Raw genomic sequence first — 22,459 nt, forward strand, 5'->3', positions numbered from 1 at the left:
TGTCTCCTCCTGCCCCAGAGCCCACGCTGTCTGCAGAGCCCCAAGAGGTGTCTGGAGCAATCAAACAGCCAGATGGTTGTCAGGGCATGACCCGTCCTGAGGAGGCAGATGATCTTGCTTCATTAGGGTGGAGCTACCAAAGTAATTAGTTGTTTCTTATGCTAATACCTTACAGATGCAAAAGGAAGGACCCCAGAGGGCAAGGGATGGTGGAAAGCATCCAGCAGCTTCTCATTCAGCACCAGCTGCTGCTTAGAAGTGGTGGCTTTGGAGCTGCTACCTTGCTGAGCTGTGGGAGGGAGAGCATGGGGAAGTCATCTTCTGGCATGGGCTGGAGGAAGGAGAAATCTTAGAGCTGCCTGTTTCTGTCAGTGTGCAGCACTGCTGAGGTCTGTCACGGTGCTATCATGGCTGGTTATGGAAAACTCTGTCTCCTGTCAGCAAGTGACTGTCCTCCCTGGCTTCTTTGCAGTACTGTCTACAGGCCCAGCTGCTGCCGAGGAGTGGCCAGAAAGATGGAGGGAGCCCAAACAGTATGGCTTGGAAAGCAGGGGGCAAGGGAACACCAGGTAACTTCTCGAGTCTGTAGCTTCAGAACAGCAAAATAAGCTTCAAATGTGATCTTGCCTTGTGTTTTGTCAAGCTAGTTTGTGCACATTTGTGCACGGGGCTGGCTGTAGCCCCGGGTTTCCACAGTCTTGCAGCTCTGCCTGCTGCCCACCCTGCCTGGCGCTCTGCGGTGCTGCTGCCCACCAGCAAACCCAGCCTCCTCGACCTGGGGGAACTGGGCTCCCGCACTGGGGATGCTCAGGAAGGGAGGAGAACTGGAGGCAGAACCCCCAGGCCTGGGCTCCGTGGCAGGTAGCCCTGGATTTCTCCAAGCCTTTTGCAAGCAGGAGCCTTTGGCTGCTGCTGTGCCCAACAGTGCAGGGTGCAGGTACCTCGAGCCAAGGCCAATAGCAGCCACCCCTTGTGCAGGGCTGCCCATGTCTTGTCACTCCGCAGCGACCAGGCTGTGCTGCTTGTGTTCCCAAGGCTTTCTGCCTGCCCTAGAGACTGCTTTTCAGTGTCTTACGGATGAGCTGATCTTCTCTGGCCCTTGCACAAGATGTTCTCTGCCCATCAGCACATTGAGCTCCTGCTCTGTTCCAGCTGGTGCTGGGCCACGCAGACTGGGCACCCTGGTCCCGGTGGCAGCAATGTGCCCCAAGGCGTCAGAAGGCATTGCAGAAGCATAGCTTCTCAGACCGTAATAAACTTGTGGACTTTGCCCCTTTAGTTGAAATAAGGGAGATGAAAAAGTTATTAACGAGGATGACTGATGGCAGGCCAAATAACCAGACAGTGTAACCTGCTCAGCCTCCTTCTCCAAGGCGCCGCGCCAAGGAGATGCACACAGGCTCTGGTCCCCTGTGCTCTCTGAAGTCTGGCACAGCCCGGCCTTGCTCTGGCGAGCACGAAGCAGAAGAAAGGCTTCCCAGCCCTCTGCTTTGTTGTAACAGCACCGACTGCCAGTCTGCCGAGCAGTTTCCCAGGAGGTGCTGTGAGAACAAAGTTGCCTAAGTCACTTCAGCCAATAACTCTGCTTGCTCTGCCCTGGCTTGTGCTGTTCAAATCATGTCTTGTCTCCAGGCACAGCAGTGGTCAGGAGTGGTCTCTCAGCCTGGCAGGAGAGGGGCATCTTGGTTTGAGATCCGTGATAAACCCCTGGAGAAGCTGTGGATGTCAGATGCCCCTGTCCTGCCCATGCTGCAGTCCTCATTGACTTGGCAGTAAATGGGAGATTTGTGTTCGATTCCCTGCTGGGAGGGTACACAAGCTGTCTCCTCACCCTGGGTTTCATGCTGGCCTGCTCTGGGCCAGCTCCCATCAGAGATGGACAGGTCGGTGCTCTGCGTGGACCTGCAGCCTGGCCCAAGACAGCCACAAGATCTGCTGCTTCTCTGCAATTGATGTTGAAAGACAGAAGGTGAAAGCAAGCATTGCATAAAAATAAAATCCAGGTTTTTTGTGGGTTTTTTGCTTCAATAGGGGAATGTTGCTGAGATAAATATGTCTGGGAAACTGGGAATCCAAACAGCAATAGTTCAAAGACATTTTTCTGGTGCTGCAAATCTAAAGCGGCTCATCACAGCATAGCCCTTCTCGGGCTAAGGGAAACAGGGATCGTGTCCTCGCTTCCCGCCAAGGGTATAAAAGCCAGGCACTAATTCGCAGATCTTGAAGAATGTGCCAGTGGTATTTCAGCAGCTCTAATGCTCTGCAGCCTGTAAAGGCTCCACAGTAACTGAAAGGAAATATCTTTGTTTTTATTCGCTTGGCTTTATTCCTAATTCACTCTTTGATGCCATCAGCCTGGGATAATACATTTTCAGAGATATGCTTCAAATTAGGGAAATGAGTCTGATTAAGTCCTTTAAACATATTTTGAGGGAGAAATGTACAACAATAGAGGTATTACAGGCCCTATTTTCAAGCAATTCTAATATGAAATCAAAACATCGTTCTACTAGATGGCAAGGTCCATTAGTGGTGTGTGTGCATTCTTCAGCTGGAGACGATATCTCCTTTTCCAGCTAGGAAAGCTGCCAGAGGGTTTGAATCTGTCCTCTGTCCTGGGCGGGCAGTGAGAGGCAGATTCGTTTCACAGTTCCCTTACTTGCAGCCAAATAATAAATGCACAAGCACTTGTCCTTTGCCAATTCTTCTCTGGTAGGTAAAAGTGATAACTTCTCAAGAATCTTGGATTTGAGGTTTGCCTGCATTTTTTTTTAAGCTCTGTTCAGATAGTAGCTTTATTTTTCTTAGCCGTGCTGTGGTAATTTACCTGTAAATAGGTTACCTACATTTATGCTGGTGTGGGTGGAGCTCCCATTTACTGGAATACTTCCCAGTGAAGTCAGTAGTTTTGCAGGTACCTACTGTGTCCACTTGGAAACTTTCCCCTCTGGTTGGGACAACTGCTACCAAACTCAACCCTCCTTCATAGTGCGACAGCCTTTGCTCTGCTGTCACCATCACCAGTGCTGACGTGGTGCCCAAGGATTTCAGCCCAGCCTGGGGGCTGGACATGACAAGCCCTGTACAAGCCATCAGGAAACTGATGTCCTTGGTGGAGACAATCCGTCAGCGAGCTTTTTGGTGCGCACTACATGGCAGAGTTAAGAAATAATACGGTAAAGGTGTGAAAGCAGGTAAAGGCACTCAGATCCCACCCTTCTTTAGGTGTGATACAGGTTAGGCAGAGTCTGACAGTCCCAGTGACTGAAAGACTTCTGCATTATTTAAAATAGAGGAGGGGGGAAAGGGACAAGTACCAACAAAAAGGTTGTGCCAAGTAGCTGCACAGTGATTCAGCTACAGCTTTGTGGCATCAGGGAGCCAGGGGAGGGGATGGTAATTCTGAGGAGGGAATTGCCTTCAAAGGGCCTGAGAAGTAACCTGGAGACAGGCATGACTTTCTTTACTGCTTCCCATGGCAGTCGTGGGGCTGGTGAGAGGAATGGCAAAGCACAGTGTTATTTATTCCATCTACTATAAAAAGTGACTATTTAAGATTTAGAAAATGGAGCAATGAATTCCCCTTTCACTCTGACTGTGGCTGGAGGCATGTGACTTATTAGATATGCTGCCGTTGTAATGGAAATAACTAGCCAGGCTATTTTAAACCAAGAAGAATTGGATGTCTGGGGAACGGGGGGAAAAAAGATTGAGTGGTACAAGAGAAAAGAGAGTCTACATCTGTGACAATCTTGGGCACTTTGTACAATTTGTTCTTCAAGCAGTTTCACAAGCTCTCTGGCAGAGAAGCAACAGTAAATTGTTTTAAAACTTAGGCTTGCCAAAGTAGTTTAAGGAGCTTTCAAAGGAGACTTTAAGACTTATGGCTTTCTACTGAGTGTGACTCATCTTCTTGAAGAGCAAAGCTGTAATTGCAGATTGCTAACCACCATTTCATGGGTCACCATACACCCATCCGTGCATTCATGAGCTCTGGCACTCAGTTCAAGAGTCGGATGTTCCCGTGCAGATCCCACGTCCGTGTCTGAGAGCCCAGCATGGCAGTGACGACACTGCTGTTGCCAACCTACCGAACTTGAAAACCTCAGCTGGCAGAGCCTGTGAGCAGCTGAGGTCAGGGAAAACAAAAAAAGGTAGGAGGAGGAATGTCATGTCCACCCCCAGCTAATTTCTTCCCCTCTGTGCCTGGAGGAAGGTGTGGAGCCTTGGCCACTCTCAGCCTCTTTTCTCATGAGGCTCTTTTTATTTGCCTAAGGATGTGTGGGGATTAGAAAGATTGGGCCAAGGGCACTTCACCACCTGTGCATATAACTCCCTTGCCAGGAAAGCCAAAAAGCAAGCCCAGAGGTGTCCCAAGGGGGCCCCCACGGCTGTCCCCAGGGAGGGCTTGGTGGCACAGGGCGAGCAGAGGTGTGCTCGCAGCATCTGGCACCAGATGTGGCCAGCTGTGCGCCTGTGCACTGTGGAGATGGGTCCCACAGCCTCCTCTGAGCTAAGGCATGTATTTATACGGCACTACCAGAAAAGGCAGGGTGGAACACGCTAAGATATACACACTACAGAGACTGAATAAATAAACAGTAGGTTTTGATTTATTTTATCTGCTACTTGGATATCTTAGTTTTGGCACGAGATAGATTTCATACACAAACGTGGTCTCCAGATAGGTTCTTGTCCTGGCTGATTTAGAAATCATGTGCAAAGGAGAAAAACTTTGCAAATGTTCTTAAAGCAAAATGATATTTACGCTGTGTACTGCTGAAGCATGTAAAACCCTTGGCCCCTGTCAGCTAGGTAATATATAACAGGTAACAAAGCTGATCTCTGCCCTGAAGGACTTACAGTTTAAGATGAGAGATAACAGTGGATACAGTCAGACTGGGAAAGAACATAAAATGTGAATAGTCAGGCTGAGACTCACTAAATGCCATACACATAATGAGCATCGTTCAGCACATCTGTGCCTCGCCTGGGTTTGGTGGGGCAAAGCCCGACACGGAAAACAGCGTATTCCCTCAACACTGGGGAAAAGGTGGGAGGAAGCAGTTGAGAAACATCACCTGTTGAAAATTTTCTAGCTGCAGAAAGTTGTAAATGAGCTGGTAAGTTTCATTGTGGGACTTGTACCCAGTTCAGGTTCAGGTGGAATATATGTAACTATGAAATCCAAGTAGTCATGGGAAGCCCGTTAAAAAGGCTGCAGGACTCACTGCTCCTCCTGTCCTCAAGCCCCAGGCTGCTGCTTGCCTGCTCCCACACCGCTGAGTGAAGCCTGGAGGAGCTGCGCTGGCTGGGCACGGCTGTGGCATTTCCCGAAGCGGTGGCGGTGCTGGAGCGTGAGCTCCGGCTCGCTTCCTCCTCTTACCCACTCGCGCTGAGGTGAACTGCACAGTGAAAAACTGTTGTTTCTTTTGTATTTTTCCCCCCCCTGTTTCTAGCAGTTTGAACACCTGATGCTTTTAAAGGACTGAACACCTAGAAATAACTTTGTGATGCCTTGTGACCCATCCCTTCCCCAGAGCAGCTGCTGCCAGCAATACTGTGGAGAGCGGAGCTCGCCAGGCGCTGCACAAACCCGCGTGACGCCACCAGAGCTGGAAAGCAGCTGAGAAACAGCTTAAGGAGATGGGTGGAGGGAATGTGCCAACCACAAAATTATCTCTGAATTAATAAAAACCTGCACGGCTCGAGGTTTGTGAAGCAATAAACGAGTTTGAATTTGCCAGTGACTGAAAAAGAAAAGCAATTAGGTGTTAAGGCAAACCTTCTAATGGGGATAAAAGTAATACATTAGAACATGCAATGGGTTGAAAAATGTGATGAGAAATTAATCTTTAATTGAAAATGACTAAAGGAATTTTGATGAACATGAAAATGTATCAAAGCAAATCTCTTAACTCTTACTACTAATAGGGAATGACAGAATAAGAGCTTCTGTTTAATAGCACTAATAACTTCGTAATATTTTTCCTTTGACTCCTATGGCAGGCTCTTTGAACTAGTCAATACTCAGCCCAGAAAAAATCTCCTCCTTGGCTCCTCCTCATCCTGGTCATGCTTCTAGGTCTGTACCGCTATCTGCTGCTTCTGCTTACGGTTTTGCCTTTGTTTCTCTCCGCCCATCGGTCTGCAGGCAGAGCGGCGCCCGTTTCGGTGTCCCTGTGTGACTCTACCGGGGACGCTGCTGCCAGACCTACGGTGGCTGAGGACAGGGGGTGACCCACGGGGTGCCTGGAGGAGCCGCTCCGCCTCCACGGGGAGTCTGCCCCGGTGCTGGGGGCGCCGTGCAGCCCCGCAGGCCGCGGCCCCCCGGAGCCCCCCGGAGCCCCCCGGGACCCCGCCCCCGCCGAGGCCCCGCCCATCCCCGGCGCCGCGCGGCACCCCGGGCTTCCGGCGCGTGACACGCGGTGCGGGGAGGGTGTCGCGGCGACGTCACTTCCGCGCCCCTCCCTGCGCGCGCCCAGCGCGGCCGGCGCGTGGAGCCGGTTGGCGGCGGATCCGGTCGCGCCTCACGAGGCAGCCGCGGGCGCGCGCCGCCGGGCGGGGTGGGGCGGGGGAGAGCCGGTCCCGCTCCGGTCCCGCGCCCGCCCCGCCGGCATGGGGCTCAGCTGAGGCCGCCGCCGGTGAGTGGGGCCGCGGGGCCGGCGGGCCCGGCCCGGCAGGTGAGGGAGGGTCGGCGGGCCCGGCCGGGCTTCCAGCGTCGCCCGCAGCTGCCTCGGGCCCGGGCCCTCTCGCCCTTCAGCCGCGCCGGCCTCTCCTCTGCCCGCAGCAGCCCCCGCAGGGCGGCCCGGCTCGGGCGCGGAGGTCGTGGCGGGGCCGCTGCCGTGAGTAGCGACCCCCCCGCTCCTCGGAGCGAGCCCCGCGGCCGGGCAGGGGCGGGCGTGTGTCCGGCAGCGTGCGCGGCCGCCCGGGGGCTCGGGGCAAGTGCGGCGCCTTCCCAGCGGCCCGGGGTTCCCGCCGCCCCGCTGCCCGGCTTCGCGCCGGTGCGGCCCCGGGGCTCCCGGTGGCTCTTCCAGCAGCAGTCCGGTTGCTTCTGTCTGCTCTGCCCGGCTTCTGGTTCTGCCCGCGGGACCCGGTTACCGGACACGGTGCATAAAGCGTTTCGCGGCTGAGCACATGCCGCGGTGTTCGGTAGCGGTGGGGCCAGCGGGAGGTGTCAGTGACCCTGTACCAAAGTACAAGGCGAGGACTCAGTGCGCCTCATGTGTTTGTCAGCCGGCGGGTCAGCGCGTTACAGCGCTGCTGGCGAGGGTTGCAGAGCGCTTGTCTGTCAGCTGAGCTGCGGACATGGTGGTCGCACTGCGGGCGCCTCTGACAGCCACGGCTTCGTCCCGAAGAGGAGGCCTGTTTGTGCTTCCTCAGGGCTAAACAACTACTAGGTGAATTAGGCACAGAATTGAAACTGAAGTGATATTTAAGATGAAGAGGAGCTTGAGTATCTGCAGTGCTGGCTCTAAGAGCTTGCGGTGGCTTGCCCAGGGGAGCTGCGTGTCCCTCCCTGCAGGTACTGTGGTTGGAGGCAGCTTATGGAGCTATTCAAGAAGCTGTTGCCTCCCTCAGCTGAGATAGTGTAGCCTGCAGCAGCGGGAGATGGTTAACTCCAAACTGCTCTAATGTGAGCGCTGATAGTTGCCTGACTGCACCAACTGATTCCTCTTCATCTGAGCTTGCTGAGAAACATGTGGCAGTTTTAGAATTTGTTGATGTGTTTTCTGTGCTGTGTGCACTCCCTAGAACTGTACGGTGTTTTTTTTAAGTTGGAGCAATTAAGATTAAGTTTCATTTAGCCTGTTCTTTCCTCTGACTGTATTTTTTTTTAATTGTAGGTGACTCAGCCGTTGTATGTATGAGATTTGTCCACACACTGGCTCTTCAGACAGGTTAGCAATATTTTTCTGCCATCAGTTCCTTTGTATCTGAAAGAGTTCCTATTTTTACCTTTTATTAAAATAAAACTGGCTTTTGTACAGCGCTGTATTATCTGCTGGAGAATATTGCTTTTCTTGAACCTGTGGACAAACAGCTTTTTTGGGCATTATTTAAATATACTCTGTGGTGTAAGTCAGGCCCTCATCAACTTAGTGTCACTGATGACAGCAATAGATCTCGACTGCAGGTACACTATGGAAATGTTTGTATTGATATGTAGTGTGACAGTAAGGGCTACATACTGCTAGTTTTGTAAGCTGCTTTTGCTTGGTGGCTGATTACAAATACAACTTTAGGAAGTCTAAAGAAGATGTACCGTGTAAACTTTGAACTGTGTAATTGACTTGGAAATTTATTGGTACTGACTTAACTCTCCTGACTTCCAAGAAGTGTATCATTAAGATGACTTGGTAAAATAAAAATGCTGTGTGTTGTTGGTGTAGTCACCTGTGAGGAAGAACACTGACGTCTGGCAGCATGGAGTGGTCCACCATGAGCACCTAGGTCAGCTAGGGAAGACCGATGCGCTCCAGAGTACTCAGCTTTTGAAGTACTTCAGAAAACGGCTAAGAGAGATCTTGTTAACTTTGGTTTTGGCCAAAGCTGACTGTCCATGCTCAAGGAGGAGAAAACAGCAAAGGGGATCTGAGCAGTTCTGTAGACGCTCTCTCCAGTGGAACTAGTGGGCAGCAGCTGCCGCCTTCCTGTGCACCTTCCAGGAGCTCTGAGTGCTCCACTTGCTGCCTCCCAGTAGTGCTTTCTAGACTTGGAGCTCATTACACTCTCACCCCTTAATTTTCTCGTTAGTTGTCTTCTAGAATCAAGTATCTGGTCCTGTAATTGTTTTTCATTCATTCCTTTCTCCTCTATGGAAGTCTTGGTGACTTGGACAGGCACTAATTCATCCCAAACCTGAAGAGAGAGGGATGAAAGGTCCCAGCTGCCTGCTCAGGCAGCGCGCAGGGCCTGGTAGGGGAGCATGGGGGCTGCCCAGCAAGGAGGGAAGTTGCATCATGGCTGAGTGTGATTGAGAAACGTTGTGATTCAGTCCTTTTCTGCTAGTGTGCCATGTGACAGGCATGGTGTTTCAGACAAGCTGTTTTGCTGTCATCCTAATAAATTATTTTTAAAAAGAAATTAAAAAATGGTATTGACATGGAGCCCTAAGATTAATTTTTCTCATCTGCTTTGAGGAGGTAGTATCCCCACTGTCTCCTGTGTGGAGTATAAAACAGTTGACAAGACACAGGTTTTCAGTGGTATGGAGACAAACTCCATTTATTTTGCGGGAGTAAAATACCTTTCTGTTGTTAAAGTCAAGTTCAAGTGGGTTGCCCAGGTCATAGAGGAAATCTGTACTAGAACTAGGAGCTGATGTAGAAAGGCCAGGTTTTTGTTAAACATCTTAACCATTGCACTCTTGCTCCTTTTTCTGGAAATGAACTATTTGCTTTATTTCTGTAAAATACCAACAGTGGATTACTTTGACCTAGCTCGTCAAAGGTCTGTTGTAGTTGTACAGAAGTTGTAGGTCTGAGTTGTACACTTAATCATCTTCAAGAGGGGCCAGGGAGAACTATTCTGACGCTTTCCTCCCTAAATGTCTGTCTGTTGTGAACCTGAAGGTACCTGGTGTGGAGGGAGGAGGTTACATTCCTTTAATACCTTGTGAAATAAAGTCCTTTAGTTAATTTTTCCAGAACTCTGAGTTTTGGGAATTAGAAGATTCTTTAGATTTTGTTTTCTCAATGCCCAAACAGTATCAGCAATGTGTGCTTCTTCAGTGTACATTTAGACTCGTATTTGGAATGGCTTAAAAACTTGTGCTGGAGAACTGAGTGTGTATGTAAGTGTATGCTTTTTTGGGCAGGGATTACCGGTCTCCACAAGTCAAGTGTACTTTTGGTCTGTAGGCATGGTATTGTGCAAATTAGTAGGTTTTGGTTCTTTCAGTGGACAAAAAACCCCACCATTCTGACTAGTGCTTGGATCTGGTGTTGTTTAGCATGAGAGAGTTTGTACAAAACAAATCTAGTTCAAAAATCCTAATTTCCCAATTAGAGATTTAAAAAATATTCTAAATAACAGTAATGCTGAAGTGTTAGTCCCTTTCACTGTTAGACAGTGAGCTAAAAATAGTTTTCATTCATAAAAAAGCTACTTCCTTTGTTAAATAATCTACTTAGCAGAGAACAAAAGTTCATTTTATAGTAAACTATAGTTAGACTTCAAGTCTGACACCTTTATTCGTAATTGAAATAGAGTGTAAATTTCATCTTTGGTAGCTGAAAGGCAGGCTTAAATAAAAAAGGATAGGTGATTCATAGTTACTGTTCAGGAGTCATGGATGTGGTCTGCACAAAAATCTGAAGTGCTGTATGTTGCTGCTTCTTTTCTAAAATCTGTAACTTCAGCACCATCTGCATGGAGTGCTGTGCATGGGGCGGGATTGGGAAGGGGTCTCCGTGGCCGCGGATTCCAGCTGCTTGCTGTGAAGTGTTGTCAATCGTAGTGTTCGTAATCCCATCAATCCTACCAGAATTAGCTGTATTTTTCATTTGTTCTCTATTATCTTTTTCTTCATTGTTTATTTTTTCCTTGAAATAATTTAGCCCTTTTTTTGTGGTTCTGGTTTATTAGAATTGTGGCATTGCATCGTTCATCTTAAAGCTGCTCTTTGGAAGAGGTACTGGAAATGGTAGCAAGGCGATTACTTCTTTCATCGGAGTGAGATTTTTATGTGGTATTTAAGACTAAAAGACCATCCTTCAAAATCAAAATACTCAACTCTTTCTTTTTTGACCTTTATCAAAGTTAAGTGATGGTGACGTTTTCAGTTTAAAAGCTACATACAGCAGGAAAAATGGCAACTTCTTTTATTCTTCTTTTTATAATTTTGTTTTAGCTGGAGGATTTCAAAATGAAAGGTGATAAATGGCAGTGGCTATGAAATCAGAGCTTGTGGTCCTTATAGAAGGTGGGAGACAGAACAGCAAAATGGGAAGGCTTTTGAGAAATAAAGTAAGTAGTAAGACCAGCTTATATTACGAGCTTTTACTGACTTTGGATGCAAGAAAATTATATGTAGAACGTGAAAGTAAGTGACATTATGAAGAACACGTATAAAAGAATACTGGAGGCAGATAATGGAAAGGCTGAAGTGCAGACTGAGTTGTGACTAGCAAGAGGCACAAAAGCAAGGTTCCTGTGGAAGATCGTTAATAGCAGATGGAAGATTGGGAAATGTCTCTCTTGATTCAGCGGAGAATGCATATATCTACAGAAGGTGCAGAGCATTTAAAGTCCTTAATGCCTATTTTGCTTCTCTAACATAGTGTCGTGCAGGTGCTTAATCTTATTAATATTTGTGATGAGGTAGTGTATTACACTAGAGCGTGCTTCTGCTAGATGCTCCAGTGTCAGCTGGCCCTGATAAGCTTCACTGTGTGATTCTCAAAACAGCTCAAAAATGCAAAAACATTATCTAGAAATACTCAGAAGTACTAGAAGATGGCCAAAGGATGAGTCTTTGGAGAGTTGTAATGGAAGAGAGCTGAGGAAGAAGAGTTGAAGTCTGACAGGTCACTTTATCTCAGTTTTTTCCATCAGCTGAGTTTAATACGCAAACATTCTATTTTCAAGTGCTTGGAAGATAACTACAAGAAGAATAACAGTATGAACTGATTTGTGGGAAAACTGATTTTGTCCAGAGTCAAATACCTTTTTACCACAGAGCAGAAGGCATTGTGGCTGTGGCAGAAGCAGTGGAGGTCTTGTCTCCTGGTCGATTGATTTATTTATTTAATAAGGTTTCCCAAATTTTAATGGCCTCAGAAGTAAATGGAGACATGATCTGGGGAAGTAGTCTAGGAAACATACAAAATTGGGTAGGTGGTTCTATTCGGAGAACAGTAATTAATGATTCAGTGTTGAAATGAGAGGTTATGTTGAAGGGTTCTGTCCTGGGTACAGTTGCTTTTAATGAAAGCATCAGTCAACTGGCTGATTAAATGAGCTTATTAAATTCTCAGGGACTACGTGTTGGAGGACATGATGAGAGTTCAAAATGACCTGCAAATAGGATGACATTCAGTAGGGACAAATGCAGAGGACTGCACTTAGGCAGGAATTGTCAGCTGTGCAAATGCAGCATGAGGAGTAAGTAGTTAGGTACTAGAAAAAGGACCTGGGGGTGTGCTGGATCACAAGTTGAACATGAGTCAGTGTCATGCTGTTTGCAGAAAAGGCAGATATCTTACTGGGATGTTTAAACGGGAGTGTTGTCTGTGAGATGTGAAGTTCTAATCCATCAGTGTTGTTTGCTGTCAGTGTGGAGACAGCATCTGTTTTGAGTGCCAGAATTCAAGGAGAATTTGGACCACTTGGAAAGAGTTCAGAGGAGAGAAATGCAAATGATCACAGTTTAAGGAAACAACTTCATAAAGATGGAAGAAAATTGGAGTTATTTTGGCAAGAGATGAAGAGGTCACGGGGACTGTAAGAAATTTCAAGTATTTAAAAGATTTGCAAGAAGGAAACGCTGTTTTCAATGACCATGATGGGCAGTTTGAAATGGGATTAAGTTTCATCAAGGAAAACACCGATTAGGCTTTTAACTTTCTCACAGTAAAAATGGTACTTTAGGAAGTCTGTTATTGATGGCCGTTAAGAGCAAGTTCATGTGTTGAGAAAGACTGGTCTATTGATGACCCTTTCATCCCATTTTATAGGATTCTGGTTTTAGTTTGTGCCAAGTTTGGGCCAAGGAGAGGGAAATACATAGGATTCTTTTTATCCATCACTGGCTCACTTCATGTGAGTTTAGACCTTGCACAGGTTCAAATGGCCAGACTATGGTGCTTGTATTGGTCTGGAAACATAGGGTGTTCAAGATGTTAATTGCTTCTCTGGGATGCTGCCTCCTGCAAATAGAGCAAGTTTTCTTGTGCTGTTGAGATGTTTGAAATCTCCATAGTGGATATACTACAATGTGTGTGTGACTTCGGTGTAGCAGAGCACTGAGGAATTTTCAGTCATTTTACTAGTCTTAGTAGTTTCAGATTAGTACTTCAGACTAATCCTAATGCTTCTGATCCATACTTAGAAAGGTCCACCTTTGTCTTTGAAGATCTTTCGAAGGACACATACTTTGGTATATTCACCAGTACAAGGAATCTAAGTGAGATGGACAGATTTCAAAGTGGAAAGTCCAACTCTGAATTTAGCCATTTGCAATTTTATTTTGCTATTTTATCATTATTTTCAGGCACTCTTATAATTGGTTTTGATCATCTGCAGTAGACTGTATGACAAAACAAAGGATTAAACTATTCCTTCTGTTTTGGTGATTGATTTGTAAGATAACTGGAATGTGTGGAAACATTGAAATTAATCCTGTGAATTTTGCCATAATACCGTGTCTCCAAATCAATGAAGAAAAGTACAGTTTCCCTTGTGAACTGTGGCCTTTAGATCTGTCACAGTGTTTAACTACAATAGCAAGAGCTTATCTTCTGGAGGATACATTTAATGCAGTAGTAGATAGCAGGAGCTGAAAGTTCAGTGACACAGATAAGGGTTGACCTCCAATATCGAGATTGTACGGTGTGTTGGCAGTTATGTTGCGTTACCTGCCCGTCTTTACCTTCAACCCGTAACAGTATTTATGGAACTGTATAACTTGTGGGAACAGATGAATTTCCCGAAAGTCCTATTACTGCTGAATTGCTAGAGAATTCTTTTGTCGGAGCAGAGAGAGAGTTTTTCTTACCCCTGTTTCTCAAACAGAGGAACTTTTTTATCTTAGAGGAGTGGAGGAATCTTAACATATCTGCCATCATCACTAAGTGGTGAAGGCTTGATCCAAAGCCCAGTGAATTTAAAGGGTTGTGCCACTGGCTTGAGCAGTCTTTGGCTGAGGGTGCTGCTGTCTAAAACTGGTGCTTCTGTCGCTATAGTAGTACTCCAGATCTGACAAGCCAGCAAGAAGTTATTTTGAGACCAACTGGTAATTCAAACAGGAACATAAAAGGGCTGTCAAATGTGCAGTCTTGCAGAATGCATTCTTTGGATTAACCCTATCTTCAGTTGGTCCATTTGGTAAGGACCCCAAAAAAGTTTAGTACTTCAGGAGAGGGTTTTGACATTACTCACCTGCATCATAGCCATGCTTTATTGCAGGAGGCAATCTGCTGAGCATTAATACTGGCAGTATTGAAGACTTGTGGTGTGAAAAAGAGTAATGGTTTTGACTCTAGTTTGGATAGCCAGACTTTAAATGCCAGCAGCATATGCATGAAACACAGCTTCTGCCTGTTTGTCATTCTGTACAGTTGTGTTGCTGCAGCAGTTATCCAGTGCTTGGTTGAGATAAACCCATGGGTGAAGGGTGCATGTCTGGAGCAGAGGCAGACGTGATGTCTCCGAGCAAGCAGAAGTGCTTGGAAAACCACTGTGCAGCCACTGTTGGTTGAAGGTGTGCTCAGGCTCCTGATAGCCTAAGTTTCATTAGTTCATCTACAAATTTCATTTTTTGTTTACAATATAAATTGCATTTTCTTATGACCATGTCTTTTCTAGTAGAAATATCTTTGCAAAAGTAATGAACAGGCAAAAATGTAGGAACACACATAGTGTTTCACCACACAAATTGTACACCTTTTGTAGGGGGGGAGCACAATAAAAATGACTTATAATCTTGTCAGCTTGAGAGTCCTTACTGTGTAGCATGCAAGTGTAGGTATCCTCGTAGTGCTCTTCCCTGTGTCACCCTTTCTTTTTTTGCAGCAACATCCCTTCCCCAGGGACACAGCTTTTGTCAGTAGTGAGACTACTGGCATAATTGTGTTCTGAGCATGTGTTACAAAGGATTTTTGTGCCTCAAGCTGGTACTGATATGCTAGTAGCATTTGTAACACCAGTTCTTAGCCTGTGGTCATTTCAGTAGTGATGATCTGGTGTGTTTAACTGCTGCTGTCTCTTTGCTGGAGATCAGTCCACATAACTCCATTGGCAGAATGGATCAGAGAGTGTTTTGTTCATGTTTCAGTGCAAGTCATTAGGATTTGCCTAGTCTGCATCTCACGTGTGGAACAAACGTAGAGTGCCTCATTTTCTTCTACGTGCTGTTATCCTCCTGTGGCATAAATTTCTGGGAAGCAATAGTTTGTTAACTGCCATAATTGTCTGTCCAGCTGAAGTCAGTAGCAGTAGTTACCTGGAACATTGCTAGGTGTGGTAGGAGAACCTATACAGCCTGTAGTCAGACAGTTATTGTGCTGGTTGATTAGCTGCTATGAAGCTCTATCAGGTTGAGAATATTTTGGTGTGCGCCCTGAGAAGATGCTTTCTGTTGACTTATTGCTAAATTGAAGTAGTTCACCTTTTGTAAAGCTCATTTGTCTTGGAGACTGAAATTTTTGATATTGTGGCCATTGAGCTATACCTAGGCAGCTGAGTTTGGCAAGTTCATGGGGCAATATTTTGCGGTGAATCATCTGCTTGGTGTTTCACTGTATCCTCCCATCTTATCTTTGCTAGACTGCTGAAGTGTGTGGTTTATATCTATGTTTTCCTCCATCAGGGAACTTCCTTGTTCCTTAGATGATAATTTTGATTTTAGCTAAATTAATATTTCTTAATTTTGAACGTGTGGTAATGTATTTATTAAATACAGTTATGTAAATGGGATTGATACCCATGACATCAGCCTGAAAGATAGTAATAATACAGTAACTTGTGGCTGATTCCCTTCTTAATGTTCCGTAGAAATAAGCTAATGTTCAGAGCTTCAGTCTGTTTCAAAACCTTTTTGATTGTTTTGCTTTCATTCAGATAAAGCGGTTGCTCCTAGATTTCCCTTCCTGAGTGCTGTGGCCAAGGAGAAATCAAATCGCATATTCATACAGTAAGTTTTGACAGCATTTAAATTAGACCTTTCCCAAGTTCTTTTGTACTACCTTCACAGATAAAGGCATTTTAAAAAACTCTGAGGTGGCTGATGTGTTTGCAGGTAAGATGAGAGTTAAGTTAATGCCTGTCAGAAAGTTGCATGTGTGGATTTCTAACTGTATTAATCGCAAGGGTTTGTTAAGTATCTCGAATAAAGCCTACTGCACATGGAATCAGGCTGCTCTGCTGTAGTTTCTGTAAGGAGCATCCAAGTTTAAGGACTCTGTAGGGCCTCTACAAGGGGCTTGGTTTACACTTAAGCCTTATGATTGAGCTAAAACTTTAGGGTGAGGTGTCAACTTTGACAGAGCTGCCCTGCGGTTGCTTCTACATAAACTCTGAATGTCCATCCCCTTTCCTTTGTGTAGAAAGCCCGGCTAAAAAAAACCCATATCTTACTTAGTGTTTGAAACGTTCTCGGATATATTCTGTGCTCTGCCCTTGATCCCTTTACTGTGGGGTTTGAAGTGTAAGTCAGGGGTGGGGATTTGGATGCTGTGACACCATCTGGAATAGCAGTGTTAATTTCATCAGTCCAGTGTTAATTTCATCAATCCAGAAAGACTCATGCTCATCATGTGGGGATAGTCCTGGTGCAAACTTCTCATCTTCTAGAGATGTTTCAGTGATCTGGGATTTGATGAGGAATTTAGTGCCTATGTAATTGCCAGTTCAATTCCTTGATTATTTATGAAAGTCATTCAAATATTTGTTTTAAATCTTTTATCTTGTGAGCCACCATTGTTTGAATCTTCTTTTATGAAAATGTACTGGGTATGGTAAGTGGAATTGTAGACTTGCAGGATCATTGAGGTTGGAAGGCACCAGCTCCCCTACTCAAGCAGAGCCACCTAGAGCCAGTTGTCCAGAACCATGTCCACATGGACTATATTCTTTTTGTAACATACTTAATGATATTTAATGCTTCTATTTCATAGATGACTTTTTTTAACATCAGCACTTAGTGTAACCGGCAGGTGCTTATTGGAACGTGTGACGTCTCTTCCACTTACCTGTAGAGACTGAGTATGTATGAGAGCAAACAGACACTTTGGTTAGAAACCATTTTTCATAACAAATCTTAATTAGCTCTTTGTGTACTGTATTGTTTTCTGATTAATTTGTAGTGTTAGTTGGCCATGTGCAAATTCTTATGGAGGATGAGATGTTGTAAGAAAGGTGCATAGCAGAACTGTGAAGGATGTTGACATGGATGATCAGGAGTATGGAATGACCTCTGTAAGGGAAGCTGTTGGTCATTTCTGCATGGAGAATGGAGGATGGGGGATAAAAGAGTTTATAGAAGAATCACAGGTGGCAGGGAGGGAGTAAATAAGGTATGACTTCACTGTCCCTTCAAATACAAGGAGTAGGAAGCTTCAGCTGCAACTAGTAGATGGAGGGTCAAAATAAGGAAAAAATAATCCTTCCCTGTGAACTCAGGAATTCTTTGCTGCAGGATGTTAGCATGCTTAAAATGTGCCCCAAAAGAATAATAAAAATAAAATCCATTTAGTAGTAAATAAGACGATATGGTATTTGGCCCGACAAAGCTCTTGAACTGCAGGTCAGTGGGATTGGAGAGAGTCTGCTGGGCGGTGTCATTGTACAACTCTGTCCGTGATGGCTCCTTGACAGCTGCTCTTCTGGATGCTGGGCCAGTGCACTTTTTGTCTGACCTTTTGGGGACTGTTATTTTGTTGCTCTATTAGCCTTCAGCCAGGCCTTCTATTCTTTGGTTACTTTTGTTCAAAGGCTATAGAGTAAAAGCTACTTAAGCATTTCATGTATGTGGAGGATTGTGGCAGTCCTTATCAGTGCTCTGTTTTCACCTAATATTTATGTGAAAACAAGTCTGGAGGGGGAAATCTGAGTGGAGCATCTGGAGAAGAGGTATCTGAGAAGAGGCTACTTCTGAATATTTGGCTAGATAGCGGTGATATTTCAGTTAGTGAGGTCAATGCTTGAGGAAAGAGCGCTCCTTGATACATTTAATGCACTTACAACATTTCAGTCTTGGTTTTAAGAAAAGTAGCTTTCCTCAGGGCAGAGAAGACAGATGCAATTACATCTGTTAGTACTGGTATAAAAAAGTTCATAGGCTAGGAATGACAAAAAATAATCTAAAAATGGTAGCTCAAATGCAGTCATAAATATTGCTGTAGACATATGTTAAAGGAGAGCTTCTCCTTTTAGATAAGTGTGCAGGATAAAAATTAACTATAAATAGAGTGATAGCCAAAAGCGAATGCTTACTGGAAGAAGCAAGTTTGAAGACCTTTACTGACCGTCATCAGTGCTGAGAAGATTGCAGCAGTTAAAAGAAGATCGTGTGTCAGATTTTTGCAGTCAAATCTCTCACACAGAAGATGTCTCTCACTGTTGATGCTGTGGAAATCATTCCCAAGAGATACACAAGTGCTGCAAAGTACCATTTAGAATGAGCTGCTTAAGGCAATCGTGGAAAGTATTGTAGCAGGCTGCTGTGAGTTTGTTTAATTTCAGAGATTGTACAAGTCCTTCTCTGAGGGATAACCATTTGCCAAATTGCTAAAGCTCTTCTGGGTTTATAGGACACTTCTGAATGGCTGGGACATAGTGATTAGATGGACATGGGCCAAAGTTTACGTTACAGGTGTGGAGGAATTGAGTTAAATGTAACAGCCCGGTATGTCTGGTCTCTTGTCTTTGTCAAACTTCAGTTCGTGGACATAAAATATGACTTTTCCCCTTGGTTTTCTCATCTCACCTCATATGGAAGTTCCAAGAGTAAATTAATAATTTTCAGGAGCTAAGTTGTCAGGGTGTATAAATTCCTGTGCATAAGAAGAAAGTCTTCTACAGCGTTCTAATCTCCAAATGGAACTTGTTTGCAGATGTTTCTATTACTTATTTCAGTTATTAGAATTTGATCAAGGCAAATAAATTGTCCTTCTTGAAATCTTAAATGGTGTTAAATCCTTTGTGCAACCTTTTAACTTTAGTTTTTAGTGTTGTTATGTGATATTTAGAGTTTTAGCAATTTCTGTCATATATAGTATTTCTGTTGACTGGTGGTTTGGTTGCATACAAGAAGAGCTCTTTCCTTGGAAGTGTTTCTGATTTAAGTGAATGTGTTACATACTTAACGCTCTGTATCAATTTCTTAATAAATATACTTTTAGTAAACATTAGAAAACCCAAGTTTAAGTGCAGAAGTTTAACCTGCTTACATGTATTAATCTTACAGAATAAACTTTTAGAAGTGAGTACAACTTGGTGATGTTAATCTGGAAGGTGCGCTCTGCGTGTGTATTTAGCACTCACATAGTTAAACTATAAGAAAATTCTGAGTTTTACATCAGGACTTCAGGAAGCGTGAAGAAATATTGCTGCTTTATCTCAGGATGCTCAGCTGAAAGCAATGAAAGGTACTAAGTCATATGATGGGAGAGAAAATAAAGGCGCTAAAGCAGATTGGCTTATGATGAGTATGACTGGTTCTCTTAACTATGCTGTAGTCACAGCTGTATGCCAACTATGCGTGCTTTTGAGGAAACATAAAAGTCTAAACTTCAGAGGAAAATTCATCTCTTGTGATTAGTCTGGTTGTCCTTGATGATCTTCTTGTAGGCAATGAGAAATTTGATTCAGATGTTCTTATGTTAACTTCAAAAATATTTTTCCAAGAATTTAGAGGAAGAGGAAAAAAAGTCATTGCCTCCTTCACTGAGCATCCATGCTACAAAAGCAAATATATCCCAGGAAGCAGATACTCTACATCACACAATAAGGCGGCAGCCACATAGGAAAGGTTGGGCTCTTGGCACGGCCCCTGAGGGGAAATGCTTCCTTGAAAGGACCCATTGTTGCTGGATTTGAGTCTTCAGACTCCCAGTTCTCCGCTGGGATACTTGCAGTTTTCTTGGTTCTGGAATGGGGCATCTTTGCCATCTCCATTATCTGACCATAATAGTCTTGGTTATTTAATCAAATAGAAGGACTGAGTAAAGTTCATGCCTCATGTGAGAAAGGAATGTCTTTTTGGAAACAGCTTCAGTGCTCAGCTATTGAAACCTCAGGCTGGGTGTAATGGCGCCATGCCGTACCCAAGGTATTTGGAACAGTTCAACTTTCTCTTCCAACAACAAATAAAACATTTCATTGTCCCTCTTGTCAGTCTGTGAATTCTAACCCAAATGTCTGGTATACTCTTCCAAGAGAGGAAAGGAACAATGAGCACCTAAAATAAGTGTATGCTGTATTGGATTCCCTGACCATGGAACAGACCTTTCCCTCATGGCAGCCAGGTAGGAGATCCAGAAGTCTGAAATGGAAACAAGGAAAGACTGTGTTTCTGTGTGCCTGAGAGAGTAGGAATGAGCTTTGGGCAATTTTGACTTTCGGTGCTTGATTTAGCACTTACAAACTTTCATTAATGTAAATCGGTGCTGCTTGAAGTAAGATAAATGAGATGCCAGGAAGGTTAGGTGGTGAACCGTTTGACTGGTTGTCCTTGATACGAGTGACTGCTTTCCTGAAGTCTCTTCTGACGCATCTTCAACTTGTGCATGTGCTGTTACATTAATATCAAATGTTTAAGTGGTCTGAAAATAATGATCTGAAGATCGGTTAGAAAATAAGTTTTGAGTACAGTATTGGCTACAGTACTTTGTTATCATGATGAATTGTGATACTGAGTTTATTGTTAGATGTAGAATTATCTTTCCTTAATGTAGCATGTTTTCTATAAACATTGCAATTGCTATTGCAGCCTGCAAAAAGTATACTTACAAAGAATACACTCTACAAATGTAAATACAATTTTGGTTTGGTGATTGTTGGATACAATGGTCTTCCTTAAGCCTAAACACAGAAACAAAAGCTTGTATTATAACAGAAAGCCCAAGATGGGAAGTGATAAAATAGGTATTGAGTGGAGGGCTTTGTTAAAATTTAGCTCGTGTACTTGTAAAATTTCCATGTATTCATTAAACTATTATGTCATTCTTATTGTTAGAGCTTGGTTAGTTGACTAAAGTGTTAAGCTTTGTTTGTGGTACAAATTATAACCTTAACTCCCTTAAAAATACAGCTGGAGGGTTTTTGATCTTCCATAGTTCCTATAGCTCGTATGTCTAATCCAAACATTTATTGTACATTATGTGGATAACTTTGCATTTAAGGGTTCAGCTGCAAGCTACTGGAGAACCGTAAATCGCAATGACTTCCATTCATGTAAGGTGCATCTCAGATTGAAGGTGCTTCTCAAGGACAGTATCTTTTGCGTTTATTTATAATAAATATTAGTATGCTAAAATGATGCTGAAAGCATTACAAATAAATTTAAATTGACACACATAAGCTCATGATAGTGTATGTTGGAGTAAAATGCAATAACTTTTTTTTTTTATGATCATAAAGGTGTGATATCCCCAGACTTTGGCTAAGTTTTATATCAGCTATGAAGTGATCTGTTTCAGTTTTGAAGTGGTCTTTGAGTGAGGTGGCTTTTGTGTTTTGGGGGCAGGCGAAGACGGCATCTCGTGCGTGGTGTCAGGCTTGCCAGGTGGGGCGAGGAGCCTCCAGCCTCGTGCTGCAGATACGGGGATCCCTCGGAGTCCAGGGTGCAGCGTTATCACATCTCACCCAAATCCTGGCTCTGGTCCTAGGGACTAAGTGGAAATTGCCACTGCAACGGCAATGAATGTCAGAGATGCAAAAATGCTGAGTGCAAGCACACCTGTGTTCAGAAGGTCCTTGAAGATTGTGAGAATTGATAAAAAGGAACTTCAGAAACTCTTTTGTTTGAGGAGATACTAAGACTAATGAGTGAGGGATGATGAATCCTGATAACAGGCTGGAGACAAGATGTCATAATGTGGATTTTAGCAAGGCATTCTTATAGCCTTTAAAATCAACTCCTAGCTTTTCAAATTGCAAGTCTATTTAAAAATGGTCCTTTTTTCGTTTTCAGTGGCTGTAGGTTCTGCCAATCTTTTCAAAAGCAGCCAGTGGAGAGATTTTAGGAAAAACAGTACATTATTTTTATAGATGCTGAAGTAGGATCTCTTACATAAAGGAGTAGAACTGAGAAGTAAATATGAGACTTATGTCCAAGACACTGTGGACAGAAGCTTCGATTTCAGCTCTTGAAAGCTTGAAATATTCTGTTCAAGTTACTTTTATTTTAGTGATTGATTTTTAAAGAGCGCAGCATGTTATGTGGTACTGTTTGAGAAGAGTGTGCTCCTAAATATTTTTGATCTTTATTTTTTCTGATCCTTACATCTTAGCCTTGTGTCCTTGTCCGTTTATTTATTGGTGCAGCACATTTTAAATGAAGTCAGTATTTTAGATTCGGCTTTTCAGGTATTGTATGTGGAACTCATTGGCAGCTTGCATGGGCAGGAGCTGCAAGCTCAAGTAGTAATAGCTGATAAGACTTTTCCTTCTATTTTTATAGCTCCACTTAACAGTATGCTTCTTCTAGAATACAGTCGTTTAAGGTATACCTAGAACTTCTTTCTGAGCAGATACATTCATATCCCTTCCTGGCTTGTTACTGCTCTTCTGATTT

The 22,459-nt window shown here is 44.2% G+C and overlaps 1 protein-coding gene across 3 annotated transcripts in view; it reads left to right on the top strand.

Annotated features, from left to right (window-relative positions):
- The first annotated feature begins 6,553 nt into the window (after positions 1–6,553).
- ATP13A3 (ATPase 13A3) overlaps positions 6,554–22,459 on the top strand; it is a 58,490-nt gene continuing 42,584 nt past the window's right edge. For all 3 annotated transcript variants that reach the window (XM_065639752.1, XM_065639753.1, XM_065639755.1), the window contains exons 1-2: positions 6,554–6,644; positions 7,848–7,901. In XM_065639752.1, coding sequence (XP_065495824.1) covers positions 7,864–7,901 — 38 coding nt within the window. In that variant the 5' untranslated portion in view covers positions 6,554–6,644; positions 7,848–7,863. The remainder of the gene's footprint in view (positions 6,645–7,847; positions 7,902–22,459) is intronic.

This window comes from Caloenas nicobarica, chromosome 8, assembly GCF_036013445.1.
Source record: "Caloenas nicobarica isolate bCalNic1 chromosome 8, bCalNic1.hap1, whole genome shotgun sequence".
NCBI classification, from domain to species: Eukaryota; Metazoa; Chordata; class Aves; order Columbiformes; family Columbidae; genus Caloenas; species Caloenas nicobarica.